The sequence below is a fragment of the Salmo trutta genome, chromosome 13, assembly GCF_901001165.1.
Source record: "Salmo trutta chromosome 13, fSalTru1.1, whole genome shotgun sequence".
In the NCBI taxonomy this organism is placed as follows: Eukaryota; Metazoa; Chordata; class Actinopteri; order Salmoniformes; family Salmonidae; genus Salmo; species Salmo trutta.
The window spans coordinates 76,009,267-76,024,147 of record NC_042969.1 but is presented as its reverse complement, the minus strand read 5'-3'; the positions used below and the strand labels follow the sequence as shown (position 1 = coordinate 76,024,147).

General features: G+C 47.9%; 1 protein-coding gene across 6 annotated transcripts in view; it reads right to left on the bottom strand.

The window, feature by feature from the left end:
- Positions 1-2,030: 2,030 nt before the first annotated feature.
- LOC115206538 (phosphatidylinositol 4,5-bisphosphate 3-kinase catalytic subunit beta isoform) overlaps positions 2,031-14,881 on the bottom strand; it is a 79,398-nt gene continuing 66,547 nt past the window's right edge. For all 6 annotated transcript variants that reach the window (XM_029773645.1, XM_029773647.1, XM_029773644.1 and 3 more), the window contains 18 exons: positions 13,650-13,817; positions 12,654-12,743; positions 10,621-10,872; positions 10,428-10,524; positions 10,164-10,294; positions 9,998-10,048; positions 8,795-8,983; positions 8,468-8,589; positions 7,596-7,739; positions 7,247-7,346; positions 6,647-6,843; positions 6,405-6,514; positions 5,987-6,065; positions 5,301-5,468; positions 4,959-5,082; positions 4,717-4,862; positions 4,459-4,591; positions 2,031-4,329 (listed from right to left, as the gene is read on the bottom strand). In XM_029773645.1, coding sequence (XP_029629505.1) covers positions 4,192-4,329; positions 4,459-4,591; positions 4,717-4,862; positions 4,959-5,082; positions 5,301-5,468; positions 5,987-6,065; positions 6,405-6,514; positions 6,647-6,843; positions 7,247-7,346; positions 7,596-7,739; positions 8,468-8,589; positions 8,795-8,983; positions 9,998-10,048; positions 10,164-10,294; positions 10,428-10,524; positions 10,621-10,872; positions 12,654-12,743; positions 13,650-13,817 — 2,439 coding nt within the window. In that variant the 3' untranslated portion in view covers positions 2,031-4,191. The remainder of the gene's footprint in view (positions 4,330-4,458; positions 4,592-4,716; positions 4,863-4,958; positions 5,083-5,300; positions 5,469-5,986; positions 6,066-6,404; positions 6,515-6,646; positions 6,844-7,246; positions 7,347-7,595; positions 7,740-8,467; positions 8,590-8,794; positions 8,984-9,997; positions 10,049-10,163; positions 10,295-10,427; positions 10,525-10,620; positions 10,873-12,653; positions 12,744-13,649; positions 13,818-14,881) is intronic.

Below are 14,881 nucleotides of genomic sequence, written 5' to 3'. Positions count from 1 at the left end.
GGCCTAGTCTATCCTGTTTCTGGAAGCAGCTTCCATGGCTCCCTCTGCTGGTCATTCCTGGAAGTCATAACACAGCAATGGGAAAAGGGGATACCGAGTCCGTTGCGCAACTGACTGCTTCAACCAAAATGCGTCTTCCGTATTTAACCCAACTCCTGTGAGTCAGGGAGGTGCTGGGGGCTGCCTTGATAGACATCCCCGGGAGGTTAACTGCCTTGGTAAAGAGCAGAACAGATTTTTACCTTGGCTGCTCCGGGATTCGATCCAGCAACCTTCCGCTAACTGGCCCAACGCTCCTACACGCCAGGCTACCTGCTGCCTAATAGATATTGTTCTATTCCAGTACCCTTCATTTTCTAATACCGCGACTTGTGGACCATACCCTTGCACATGTAACAACAATGGTATTAGTTGATTGACAAATTTAATTGAGGGGTCTTTTTGAAGCTCTCAACCCGCTCCACTTGGATGGGAGCGCGCTCGACCATCCATTTCCTGTAGTCCACGATCAGCTCCTTCGTCTCGATGACAATGAGGGAGAGGTTGTTGTTCTGGCACCACACTGCCAGGTCTCTGACCTCCTCCCTATAGGCTATCATAGACTATAACAGACACGTTGCACACAGATCTACAGAAGGCAGGAAAACCCTCAATATCACACAAGCCTCTTACGTACCCAGGAGACCAAGATCGAGGGCTCTAACCCCATTACCATTCAACAGTGGTGGACATTGAAAAGGAAATTGGTGTCAAGCATGAGTCACTGGCCAATCGCCACAAACACACATCTCATGGCTTGTGCTTATTAGAGACCCAGTATCTGCTTCTCTGGCATGTTACATTCACTAATGTCCGGGTTTAAGGCCGTCAATGACCTGTTTGTTATTCACGGAGGTCAACACGGTCTGCTCGGACTACAGTCATTCACCTGATTGTCAACTTTGAACAAGGTTTGGATACATAGGAGAAAGATAGACAGGCCCTCTGACAACAACCTGTTTGGCCTTCACTGACATCAAGAGTGACTTACAGCTGTGTTATGATGTGAAGACCGTACCGGAGGAAGATTCAAACAGAGTGAGTGGGCCTCCATCAGTGCCACTGGAAACAGTGCAATATAAAAGACGAGTTATTTCAACTGCAGACACAGAATAGGGGACAAACACAATAATTGTGTAGGAAGAACATTGAATAGGGGAGGGAGGGGCTATCCACCCACCCATTCCCCTTTTTCATTCAGAGTTCTTGAAGTAAACAACTATTACCCAAGCTAGAGTGCTGGGGAAATGATACAATGGGAATTATTCCATAAATTCTCCATAATTAGCCATTGCAATCAAAGATGACAGCACATGTAGTAGTTGAGTCAATGAGTGTTGCTGACTTGGAACAAGCTGTATGTAATTATATCACTTCATTTTCACACTTGCACATGCATTTTTTCCCCTTCAGTTATCACTTTTGACCCGATAAAACAAGCTTGTGTTCAACTTGACAGCTCATAGGAGGTTGCCAAGATATCCACTGACACCTTTCGCAGAGAAACAACCTATCAATCATAGAATTTGTAGGTATTAACAGCTACAGAGCACTGTGACCTGCCATCTCCAGATGGAATCCAGGTAGCTGTTGACCCACAACCAAGTTCTATTCAGGATCCATAACCTGGCAATAAGGGTTATTGGCTACTCCACCCTGTATGGCATCACCACCACCACCACATGACATCAGTAAAGAGGCATGTTGGTCCCCTCCAGCACAGAAGAGCTGGGCCCCACTGTGCTCTCCCTCCTTCACTCACACAACCACAGTGGAAAGAATGCAGGATCTCTGGGCCTGGGATCAATCTGCATTCATCACAGTGCCATAGCCACAGGGATCAAATCTGTGCTCGTCCTTGTGCACTGCCAAGTCGTTATGCAAATATACCACATCTTATATACAGACTTGCTGGCACTGCAGTGATTGAAGGGGCACATACGCACGTTCGCACCCGCTCAAACACACAAAAACGTATTACAAAAGAAAAATGCAGTTAGATGGAAAATAACTTTAATAAAACTCATATGAAAACAAAAAACTGCAAAACCATAAAAGCCTGTACATTTGACAATATTCAGTGTCTGAGAGACTTAAGAAGGCTAGCGGTGAGAAATACAGCAGCAATACATATTAACCCAGTGACATCCATTATAGCCTCAGGCATTAGGGCCCAAGGGTTCATTTACATAATATACATGTAGACTCCTATACGGATATTGCACAAAATCAAAACACATACTGGAAGAGCCCCTCATGACAAACCCAGGAAGTAGCTTTGAATCGCAGTGTTATGCCTTCTGCTGGCAAACCCCTCCCACAGGTCCTAAACTCCACCCATTTCAGCTGATCTAAAAAAAACAAATACTCGTAAAAAAAAAGAAAAGTGACATTTTTCACAAACATTCGATTTTTGAACAGATTATTAAAAACACAGTAAAAACAAACCTACAACGACAAAGTTCTCTCTTTGTTTTGCTCCTAAAAGGCATTTTAGTTATATGCTTCGGTTATTTCTTAGTGAGTTCTTTCATTGTGGTTATGTGAGCAGTTTTGTGCTTTGAAAGACTAGTTCTGGCATCCTTAGGCAAGTCTGTCTAAGACAGAATCTCTATGGGGTAGTGATAATACCTCTATGGGGTAGTGTGGTGATGACTCACCCTTTGTACCCGTTCTGTTTGTCCAACAACAACCATGATTTGATAAAATGGAACACAGGAATGTTACATCCACATTCCAAAGCAGGAACACAAAATAAAGTTTTAGAAACATGTTAAGCTCCCTCCCTCCCTCCTTTCTTTAAAATGGTGCCAGTGTTTGATGGTCCAATTCACCCATTTTCTCAAAGGCAGAAGCTGCGTGACCAAATTGAACCGCCCACCCCCATGGATGCCTCTTCCCTAGAGCTAAACCACCAAATCAATCGGTGAATGTTAACTCGGCCAAATCTTTCCCTACAGTTTGTTTTACTCCAAGTAGGATAGCAGGCTTCATGAGAAATATTAGAATATTGGTAACCATCCGGATGTCACCGGGATGGTGTACTCAGTGTGGAGCGTACAGCATGCAGGCCTGTTACACAGTGTTCTTTGCCCCAGCTTACTGAGCACTGCTTTCCCGCAGTTCTGTTAAGGTTACAGCAAGGGAACTAGCTTGCTAGCTACTAGGAGGGGACAGCAGAGTGCGTAAAGTTGAAAAACCTGCACAAACTTTTGTTTAGCTGTCGGGAGGAGGCGTCCAGAGAATTTGGTCATGAGTGACTGTTTCTCAAGACCACAGGATCAGAGGGTCTCTCTCTCTCTAGTAGTCTGGCACATATACAACTTAAACATCTTAGATAGAATTAAATCTTAAATGGCAATAAAATAAAAACATTAAAAATAAACTAAAAGATACAATCTGTTCCAGTTTTTAGGCACACTTTCAAGATGAACTGGAGGCCTCGTGAGGATAAGTCCAATAAGACCCACTTCCTCTGGCCATGTGCACGTTTTGGTGTCATTTAAAGACACACGGGTGAGCCGCTTTGGTCCTCAGTCTTTACACACCCACTCTATACACACCCAGTCTTTACGTGTGCTGTCAATCAAACTGTCTGGTGCAAGGCCTGGAGTGGGTGTGGTCAACCCTGACCTCTCCCTTTTAGTCCAACACAAGGCAGCTCAGAAGTCCTGCTGATAGGTGGGTGAAACCACCCCTGTCCCCTTCTTCATTAGTTCAGTCTAGTCCAGGCTCCAAGGGATCGGTCCATTTACAACAGGGGGGGGGGGGGGGTCAGAGAGGCCACACTATTCCTCAGGTGTTGGGCTCTGACTCTCACTGAGCGAGTGCAAAACACGCAACAACATTACCCACAAATATGTCACAAGATCAGGGAGAGACAATGGGACTGCTGGACTGGCTGGAGGCACACAGCAGCTTCAAAAGCCAGAGGAAAGGCAAAGGGAGGGGAATTTTAAGCCTGTAAGAGCATGCGTGTTTAAGATGGTCTTCTAGGTTCCCTTCTTTAAGGCCCCAAGTCTAGTCCTGTCTGGTCTTCACCCCTTAGCAACACCTTAGCCCCCTCAATCACGGTTGTCCCAGCCCTGGATAGACCTCAGACCCTCCTAACCCCTGACCTTTAACCCTCCAGCTTCAGGATGTCTGTCTGTTCTAGGAGCGGTTGTCTTTGACCACGTTGTGGGCCATCCAGTTGACTTTGGTGGTCCAGCTCTCTCTCAGCGCCTCGTCAAACTTCTGGCGGAACTGTTTTAGCGCCTCGTCGTCGGTCTTCCCCAGGGCCAGAGAGTCCTACAGGGGAGAGGAGACTTAACTACTCTTATCATAACAGATTACTTCTGTAGCACATGTAAACTGTAGCCCATGTGACGTGGCCAACTATATACTGCGCGCGTGTGGGTGCATGTGTGTGTGAATTACCTTTAGGTACTGTATATCCTTGACGGAGGTGAGCTCTGGCAGTCCAGCAGTCAGCATGAGGGCAAACAGGGTGATGAAGAGGTTCCCATTCCGCCTCAGAATCAGGTAGGCCTGTTCACAGTAATTACGGAAACTAGGCACAACACACACATTCAGTTCACTATACATTTACTCAAGTAGATAAATGATAAAAGCTAAGGCAACAGATAGTGTTCCCGGCCTGGATCGCCTGAGTAGTGAAAGGAGACAGACGCTCACCTGCCAAACTTCTCAGTGTTGCCTGTCTTTCCCTGTTGGATGACGTGGATGAAGTCATGGGTCAGGATGAAGGGGACGCGTTCCCTCTTGATGCCAAACTTGGACTTGAAGTTCCCCAGGATATGCCCAAAGTCGATGTGGAAGAGCTGAGACACACACAATGTAAGAACTTGATTCCATTAAGACTCCATAAATGAACCTGGGTGATTTAGCCTGTCGTACTGGGGAGCACCTCTACCCACCTGTCCAGTGCTGCGGACCATGATGTTGTCACTGTGGCGGTCACCTATCCCCAGGACGTAGGTGGCCACGCAGTAGCCTGCACATGACAGGGTGAACTCCTCGATCGCCTTCTCCAGAGCATCTCTGCATAGTACACAAACAAAATAAAGTGTTGGCCAAGTGGGAGCTTTCACTGGGTTTGCACTGCCAAAGCATAGCAGCTCACTAACACGTTGCTTGTTATATACATAGTTAAATATCTATGAAATAGGTCAGTAATACACAGAACTTTTGGAAAGTCACATTGAGAAAGAGCCCTGGTGTAAGAAACAAACAAACCCGTCGGCAAAGTGCGGTCTTACCCAGAGTTCTTCTCTTTGAGCCAGTTGAGCAGTGCATCCTTGTTGAAGGCTGCGGCGGCCGCCACGTTGCTACTGGTCAGCTGGATGTTGGCGATGGTATCCGCCGACGACACCACCTCGATCAGCCCTGACCGGTCACCAGTCGCTAGGCAACCGTAAGGCACGATTCTGCACAGACACATTTTGTTCCAATGATTCATAATCAACACCATTGAGATGCACCTTATAATTATCTCCATGTTGTTTCCTTTCCCCGGCTCGGTCTCAGCACGTGACCAGAATGTACGCATGATCACACTCCAAACAACACATCATAGTGGCTTTATGATCCTCTCTGCAGAGCTCCTTCTGCTCTCTGAACCCTTGTCCCTGTAACCTAACAGCCCCCCAGCTCAACTGTCAAAACAATCCCACACACTGCTCAGCTCCAGATGTGTTAGACTCTGTGTGTGTGGATTTGATTAGGATGAGAAGCGGGTAGTGGGTGCGGATTTGATTAGGATGAGAAGCGGGTAGTGGGTGTGTGATGCTGGGGGTATGGATGTGGGGGGGGTTAGAGGTCAGGCTAGCAGGGGGTGATTGAGGGTCCCTCCCCCCCAACACAGCTTCCCTACAGAAAACAGGAACAAACAAGCCTTACTGACAGTCTGACTGAGGACACACACATTTCATATTAATATACACACCTCAGGTCCAGATTGGCCTCCTTCCATAGCAGGTCCATCAACCTCAAGATCTGCAGTGTCAACATGTCTTGTCTCAGGTCTGGAAAGAGAGATGAGTCTTTCATTCATCCTTCCAGCTTCAAAATCACCTTCCATAATACACATCCCTCCATCTTGACCTCACTATTCTTCCCTCGCTCTCTCCCCCTGAACTTTATTGATCTTACATTTCATCTCTTAAGGGATGGTAGCCTAGCGGTTAAGGGCATTGAGCCAGTAACTGAAAGGTCGCTGGTTCGAATCCCCGAGCTGACTAGGTGAAAAATCGGTTGATGTGTCCTTGAGCAAAGCACTTAATCTTAATTGCTCATGTAAGTCTCTGGATAAGAGCGTCTGCTAAATGACTAACATGTCAATGTTAGATCCAACCCCCTCGTACCGTCTCCATTCTTGAAGATGATTCCCAGGGTGTCTCCCCCCAGCAGCTTGTTGTTGTAGACGATCCACAGAGGCTTCATCTTAGAGTCCATGTACCGACATTTCTCCACACTGGCAGGGTTGGAGAGGGGACAAATGCGAGAGAAAAAGCAAAAAAATAGAGCAAGAGAGAGTCAAATCATAGTCATCCACAAGGCCCTCTCCACTCCCATCTAACCCCTTGAACCTAACCCTGGCCCTTACTTGATTCCAGAGAGCAGGACACTGGGGTTGAGAGGGGAGTGCAGGTCAGAGAGGGTCTCTGTGTAGCCACTCTGTCTCAGACAAGTCATCATGGCCTCTTTGGTGAGCATGGCCTCCTTGGTCTTACTGCGGGCGTTCTTGATGGTGCCCAGCTTGATCAGCTCGTTTACAGACTTCAGCTTGCTCAGAGCCTCCACCTAGATGGAGAGAGTGTGTAATGTTGTTACAACATAGAAGCAACGCGATGTAATAATGATGAAGTTACACCACTGCTGTATTGCCTTTCAAATCTGACACAGATGCTACGCATGACTGCATGGGCTTCCTGAAACATCCCACAGCATGGTAGCTAATTCAAAACAGGAAGGAGAGGAGGGATGGACAGCAGTGAACAGGAAGCAGGAGGAAGCTGCCAGCAGTGCGGATGTCAGGGCTAATACAGTAGAGGTCAGAGGTTAGAAGTCAGGCTGCTGTCATCTGACTTCTTTATAAATAACCCCATTCTGAACTGAAAGGAAACTATAGAATTAGAGGTACTGTAGTGATTCATTCACAGGTTAAGGTTGGAGTCAGGGCGTGAGCCCGTGTTGGGGTCCTTACCTGTTTCTTCAGGACCTCAATGTGAGGGATGCTGCCGCGACAGTAAGCCTCCAGAATGAGAGAGAACTGGACAGCAACGGCTGGCATGTGCATCTCTGACCTACAGGGGGCAGCACAGTCACCCTACAGTTACAGTGACAGTCATACCTGGGGTGGGTTAATGCACATGACCTCACGGAACATACAGCACCAAAACAATACAGCCTGTGTAGAGGAAAATGTATTTTGAATCTTTACACACACACACACACCCACCCTTACACATACACCCACCCACACCCCCTTACACATACACACACACCCTTACACACATTATCTTTCATGTACACACCACATCTCTCTCTCTCACCTGAGATGCCAGAAGAGGAAGTGTCCTATGTTGCGATTGCACTGGGCTCTGTTCAGCAGGAAGCGGGTGAGCGCACAGTCATAGTAGGGTTCATAACGTAACACCTGGACCAGCTGGAGCAGATACTGAGACAACTCCTCATCACTGGGAGGGGGGAGAGCAGGGGGCGGAAGAGGGGGGAGAGGAAAAGAGAGAGAGGGGGGAGAGGAAAAGAGAGAGGGGGCAGAAGAGGGGGGAGAGGAAAAGAGAGAGGGGGAGGAGCAGGGGGGCGGAAAGGAAAAGAGAGAGGGGGGGGAGAGCAGGGGGCGGAAGGGGGGGAAAGGAAAAGAGAGAGGGGGGAGAGCAGGGGGCAGAAGAGGGGGGAGAGGAAAAGAGAGAGAGGGGGGAGAGCAGGGGGCGGAAGAGGGGGGAGAGGAAAAGAGAGAGGGGGCAGAAGAGGGGGGAGAGGAAAAGAGAGAGGGGGAGGAGCAGGGGGCGGAAAGGAAAAGAGAGAGGGGGGGAGAGCAGGGGGCGGAAGGGGGGTAAAGGAAAAGAGAGAGGGGGGAGAGCAGGGGGCAGAAGAGGGGGGAGAGGAAAAGAGAGAGAGGGGGGAGAGCAGGGGGCGGAAGAGGGGGGAGAGGAAAAGAGAGAGGGAGGAGAGCAGGGGGCGGAAGAGGGGGGAAAGGAAAAGAGAGGGGGAGAGCATGGGGCAGAAGAGGGGGGAGAGCAGGGGGCGGAAGAGGGGGGAGAGGAAAAGAGAGAGGAAAAGAGAGGGAGAGTGGGGTGAGGAAGAGATAGTAAGACATTACAACAGTAAGTGAACTAGGAACAGGTATGTGTGCATTTGTATGTGTGAGCGTGTCAGTGAGCGTGTCTGTGAGCGTGTGGACTACCTCATATCCCTCAGGCAGCCCACAGCGTACTCTCTGACGTACTGGTCTGGGTAGTTAAAGTCAAGCAGCTCCAGAGCGTCCCTGGGACTCAGCTTGGGCCAGATCTGCAGCAAGGCCTGAAGCTGAGAGACAGATCATTCACTATGATTAATAACTGATACAGGAGCACAGCAGAAGGTGACTGATGAGGGGCATAGTGGTATGGGCTAGGGGTTCATTTAGGATCTGACCATTGAGGCACACTAGTTTAGTGCCCTTGAGAAGAAATTGAGTGTGTTAAAAAACACTATCAATACACAAGACAGGTTCATGTGGCACAGTATGTACCTGGGCCATGTCCTCATGTTTGCTCCACTTAACGGAGAGCAGCAGTTTGGGCAGTGACTGGGGGAAGTTCTCCATGCAGTCGTAGCGTAGTGTCCAGATGAGGTCCTTCTCGTTCTCACACAGCTGGGACAGAGGGTCCCTCTCCATGATCTCCTTCAGCTCAATGTGGAACTTCTTACCACCTCGGCCCTGTGGGGAAACAGCAGAGGTGGTCAGTCACCACTAGGTGGCAGCACAGGGGAAGAAACAGCAGAGGTGGTCAGTCACCACTAGGTGGCAGCACAGGGGAAGAAACAGCAGTGGGGGTCAGTCACCACTAGGTGGCAGCACAGGGGAAGAAGTCACATTACGTACAGAGGAGTAGCAAGGGGTGCTAAAGGTAGAAGTCACCATTAACCACAGATCTGGAATCAGAGTGCACTGCATGTAATCCTATCCACCATCAGAGAGATACAAATAGATCTGTACGTGCATGCATGGTTGATTGCTTTATGGATCAACAATGAAACATTGTTAGTCGACACAGAATAAGAGCTTGAAGCTTGAGACCGTAAGAAAACCTCCACCACACACACACACACCTCCCTGCAAATGGCATGTTTTGGCAAGCCCTCTGCTTCACACGGTGTTACATAACCGTGTCCCCTGTTCCACAGGGGCTTTAGGATGGGTGATTTTGTTGGTTCCCACAAGGCCAAATGCTATTTCTAGGGGGTTTAGGGTTAAGGTTAGAATTTGTGTTAGGGTTAGAATTACGTTAAAGGTTAAGAGCTAGGGTTAAGGTTCGATTTTTAGGTTAGGGTAAGAGTACAGGTAAGGAAAAATTGGATTTTGAATGGGACTGAATTGTGTCCCCCCACAAGGTTAGCTGTACAAGACTGTGTGTGTGTGTGTGTGTGTGTGTGTGTGTGTGTGTGTCTGTGGAACAGGAGGGCTGATCTTAGCCTCAGATTCCTCCGAGAGACACTATTGTGACAGTGCACCAGCCTGCCAACACCACCCCGGATCAGGGCTGACTGGGTTGCCCTGGAAACCAGTCATAGCAATATCCTCCCCTCTGACACATTTGGTGTCTGCTTACTGTCCCAGAAATGCTTGCAACATGCCTGGCGCCTGCTGCTCTGGAGTAAAGGGAGCACTTGTGTGTGTGGGGTACTTATGTATGTGTGTAAGTGTTTGAGTTGTTGGAACTCACGACAGTACCATGGGCAAGCAGTCGCTTGACCCGGCGATCTCTGCAGCTTTCTCCAGAATCTGCAGAGGTAGACCACACACATCCATATCAGTGGTCGAAATACTTCATAATGATAACCATGTATGAATATGTCCGTGTGTGTGTGTGTGTGTGTGTGTGTGTGTGTGTCCTCACCTTGTCGAAGGGGGGGAATAGGATGGGGTGAGGGTTGTAGTCAGGGAGGTGGATGTGGAGTGCTGTAGTGTTCTCAGTGTACGGGTTGGTTTGGATGGTTCCTATGGGGTTCAGCATCTCTTCAAGTTCATCTGGGGGACACAGAAAAATCACTCATACATGCCACTAACATAGGTGAGTTTCAGAAGTGTGTGTGTGTAGGTGTGAGTGTGTATAGGTTAATTCAAGGGTTTGTAAAGTGTATGAGGGTGTGTGTGTGCTCACCAGGAAAGGAAGACCAGCTGTGAAGGATGATATCTCCAGTCTTCAGCTGTCCTTTATAGTCAAACAGCATGGTGTTCACCCAGGCTACAGGGTAGTGCTGCAGAGAGAGGAGAGAGAGAAAGAGGGGACAGAGATAAATATCTGTATGTGTTTGCACGCGCGCATGCCTGTGTTTTGTGTGTGTGTGTCATACCACTTTGCCAGACTTGCGGATGGTCTGGTACTTGTTGATGTGGGCGTTCTTGGTGGACTTCTGCTTCTTGACCTTGTCCATGACGGCGTAGACGGCGAAGCAGAGGCGGGTCATGCGCGGCAGGTCGCTCACGGTAATGTCGAACTCTAGCGTGCTGTTCCACACGTGTTCGGAGCGTCCGCTGCTCTCGCTGCTCACCGCTGGCTTACACAGCAGCTCTGTGCCATGGAACAAGCCTGCACGTACCTGGACCTGAAGAGAGAGAGAGGGGTTTAGTTCACCATAATAGGATCATAGTGAGCGCTAACAGGGCTCTACTGTCCATGGGTTATAAATACAGTTGAAGTCGGTAGTTTACATACACTTAGGTTGGAGTCATTAAAACTCGTTTTTCAACCACTCCACAAATTTCTTGTTAACAAACTATAGTTTTGGCAAGTCGGTTAGGACATCTACTTTGTGCATGACACAAGTCATTTTTCCAACAATTGTTTACAGACAGATTATTTCACTGTATCCCAATTCCAGTGGGTCAGAAGTTTACATACACTAAGTTGACTGTGCCTTTAAACAGCTTGGAAAATTCCAGAAAATGATGTCATGGCTTTAGAAGCTTCTGATAGGCTAATTTACATAATTTGAGTCAATTGGAGGTGTACCTGTGGACGTATTTCAAGGCTTACCTTCAAACTCAGTGCCTCTTTGCTTGATATCATGGGAAAATCAAAAGAAAAATCAGCCAAGACCTCAGAAAAAGAATTGTAGAACCAGACCAAGTCTGGTTCATCCTTGGGAGCAATTTCCAAACACCTGAAGGTACCACGTTCATCTGTACAAACAAGAGTACGCAAGTATAAACTCCATGGGACCACGCAGCCGTCATACCGCTCAGGAAGGATATGCGTTCTGTCTCCTAGAGATGAACGTACTTTGGTGTGAAAAGTGCAAATCAATCCCAGAACAATAGCAAAGGACCTTGTGAAGATGCTGGAAGAAACAGGTACAAAAATATACGTATCCACAGTAAAACGAGTCCTATATCGACAGAACCTGAAAGGCCACTCAGCAAGGAAGAAGCTACTGCTCCAAAACCGCCATAAAAAACCCAGACTACGGTTTGCAATTGCACATGGGGACAAAGATCGTACTTTTTGTACAAAATCATACAAAAATAGAACAGTTCAGCCATAATGACCATTGTTATGTTTGGAGGCAAAAGGGGGAGGCTTGCAAGCCGAAGAACACCATCCCAACTGTGAAGCATGTTGGTGGCAGCATCATGCTGTGGGGGTGCTTTGCTGCAGGAGGGACTGGTGCACTTCACAAAATAGATGGCATCATGAGGGAGGAAAATTATGTGGATATATTGAAGCAACATCTCAAGACATCAGTCAGGAAGTTAAAGTTTGGTCGCAAATGGGTCTTCCAAATGGACAATGACCCTAAGCATACTTCCAAAGTTGTGGCAAAATGGCTTAATGACAACAAAGTCAAGATATTGGAGTGGCCATCACAATGCCCTGACCTCAATCCTATAGAAAATGTGTGGGCAGAACTGAAAAAGCGTGTGCGAGCAAGGAGGCCTACAAACCTGACTCAAGTTACACCAGCTCTGTCAGGAGGAATGGGCCAAAATTCACCCAACTTATTGTGGGAAGCTTGTGGAAGGCTACCCGAAACGTTTGACCCAAGTTCAACAATTTAAAGGCAATGCTACCAAATACTAATTGAGTGTACGTAAACTTCTGACCCACTGGGAATGTGATGAAAGAAATAAAAGCTGAAATAAATCATTCTCTACCATTATTCTGACATTTCACATTATTAAAATAAAGTGATAATCCTAACTGACCTAAGACAGGGAATTTTTACTAGGATTAAATGTCAGGAATTGTGAAAACTGAGTTTAAATGTATTTGGCTAAGGTGTATGGAAACTTCCAATTTCAACTGTACATCCCAGAGCAAACAGTAAAAATGCAACATCAATTCCAGGTTTGCTATCAAGTAATCATCATCATCATCAGTGGTTACCTTGGCCGTCTCCTCAGCGTTCACCTTGCTGCCTTTGATTAGGACGATCTTAAAATGGGTAGACACCTGCCATACACACGTATTCACTTGCTAGAGAGAGAAGCAGAGTAACAGAGGGAAGAGGAGAGAGAGAAGGGGAGATACATATTTTCATGAGTAAGCAAGGAAAACAGTATACTTTACTGTAGGAATAACAAACACACATACACTTACTGAAGGGTGAGTCACACTGTTGTCAAGCAGAGTAGACTTGCCAAGGTCAGCACAGCAGGAAAAACACTCCACATGACTGGCCCTCAACTACAGACCACAAACATGAATAAGCAGCACACTTCCTGTGTTGTGTGTGTGTAAACGAAAGTTTTGTTTTTTTAAGTGTGTTTGTGTGTGAGTGAACAGGAGTGTTTTGAATGTAAGCGTATGTACTGTGTATCAGTGTGTATTTAGGTGAGTGCCTACGCGACAGAGGAGTACATGTATCTTTTTGTAACGTCTGATTAGAGTACACCACCACAAGAACAGTATATCCTCTCAACCTCTCCTCACTACCTAGAACAAAGCGCTCCCCTCCTGGAGAGCTGCTGGGTAAACAGGCCTGTTGTGCTTCAAGTCCTTCTCACTTCTCCTTCTGTCAACGGCCCAACTACCACACGACATCACTGTCTGACCACAGTCTTCTTTTCAGATCAGATACAGTCCTGTTGATGTCAATCATTACAACTAAATGTCAACATTTGAAGCATTGACTGACAGGTGTGTCCTTTACTGTCCAATGTCACCTGTCACTGTGGGACAGTCGTCATGGTACCTTGGCAAGTAAGCTCTAATGAGCAATTAAACTGCACCTGGCCTTTAGAACCAGACGGAACGTCAGAATGACGTCAGAGTGCACCTGCTAAGAGCGGCTAGCAATGTCTGGAGAAAATGCTCACAAACATGCACCTACTACACACACACACACACACACACACACACACACACACACACGTGACTGACCGAGGGTCCCCTCCTCTTGGGGGGCAGGGGTAAGGGGGGGATGGAGCTCTTGCGGTTGACCACAGCTCCGATGGCCGAGATCTCCTTCTCAAACATGGCCTGGACCGTGCTGACCTGGACCAGGGTCAGGTGGGGACACTCCTTAGCCTGGAGACAGGCTTTGATGTACTGGGACAGAGAGGAGAGGACGTTAATACACAGAGAGTACTATTCTGTATGCACACACATCCAAACTGAATTTCTTTTAAATGTTTTTTTTGTAATGTAGCAGACGCTCTTATCTAGAGCAACTTACAGGCGCAATTAGGGTTGAGTGCCTTGTGCTCAAAGGCACAGACAGATTTTTCACAATGAAATTTAAATTCTAACCAGCGACCTTTCGGTTACTGACCCAACGCTCTTAACCGCTAGGCTACCTGCCGTCCCTTACAAATGTGAACGGTGCACACGCGCACACACACAGCCAGCCAGAGAGAGAATGCCAGCCAGAGAGAGAGAGAGAGAGAGAGAGAGAGAGAGAGAGAGAGAGAGAGAGAGCCAGCGAGAGAGAGAGAGAGAGCCAGCTAGAGAGAGAGAGAGCCAGCTAGAGAGAGAGAGAGCCAGCGAGAGAGAGAGAGAGAGGCCAGCGGAGAGAGAGAGAGAGAGGAGAGAGGCCAGCGAGAAGAGAGAGGAGAGAGAGAGACAGCGAGAGAGAGAGAGAGAGAAGAGGAGCCAAGCGAGAGAGAGAGAGACGAAGAGAGAGCCAGCGAGAGAGATGAGAGAGAAGAGAGAGAAGCCAAGCGAGAGAGAGAGAGAGAGAGGAGAGAGCCAGCGAGAGAGAGAGAGAGAGAGCAGCGAGAGGAGAGAGAGAGAGAGAGTCCAGCTAAGGAGAGAGAGAGCCAGCGAGAGAGAGAGAGAGAGAGAGAGAAAGCCAGCAGCGAGAGAGAGAAGGAAGAGAAGAGGAGAGAGCCGAAAAGCCGAGAGAGGATAGAGAGAGCCAGAGATGCAAGTAGAAGAGAAGGAGCCACAGCGAGAGAGAGAGAAGAGCCAAGCGAGAGAGAGAGGAGAGAAGAGTAGAGAGAGAGAGAGAGGCCAGCGAGAGGAGAGAGAGAGAGAGAGAGAGAGAGAGCCAGCAGAGAAGAGAGAGAGAGATAGCCGCGAGAGCCAGCGAGAGAGAGAGAGAGAGAGCCAGCGAGAGCCAGCGAGAGAGAGAGAGGGCCAGCGATAGCAGACGAGGAGAGCCAGCGAGAGAG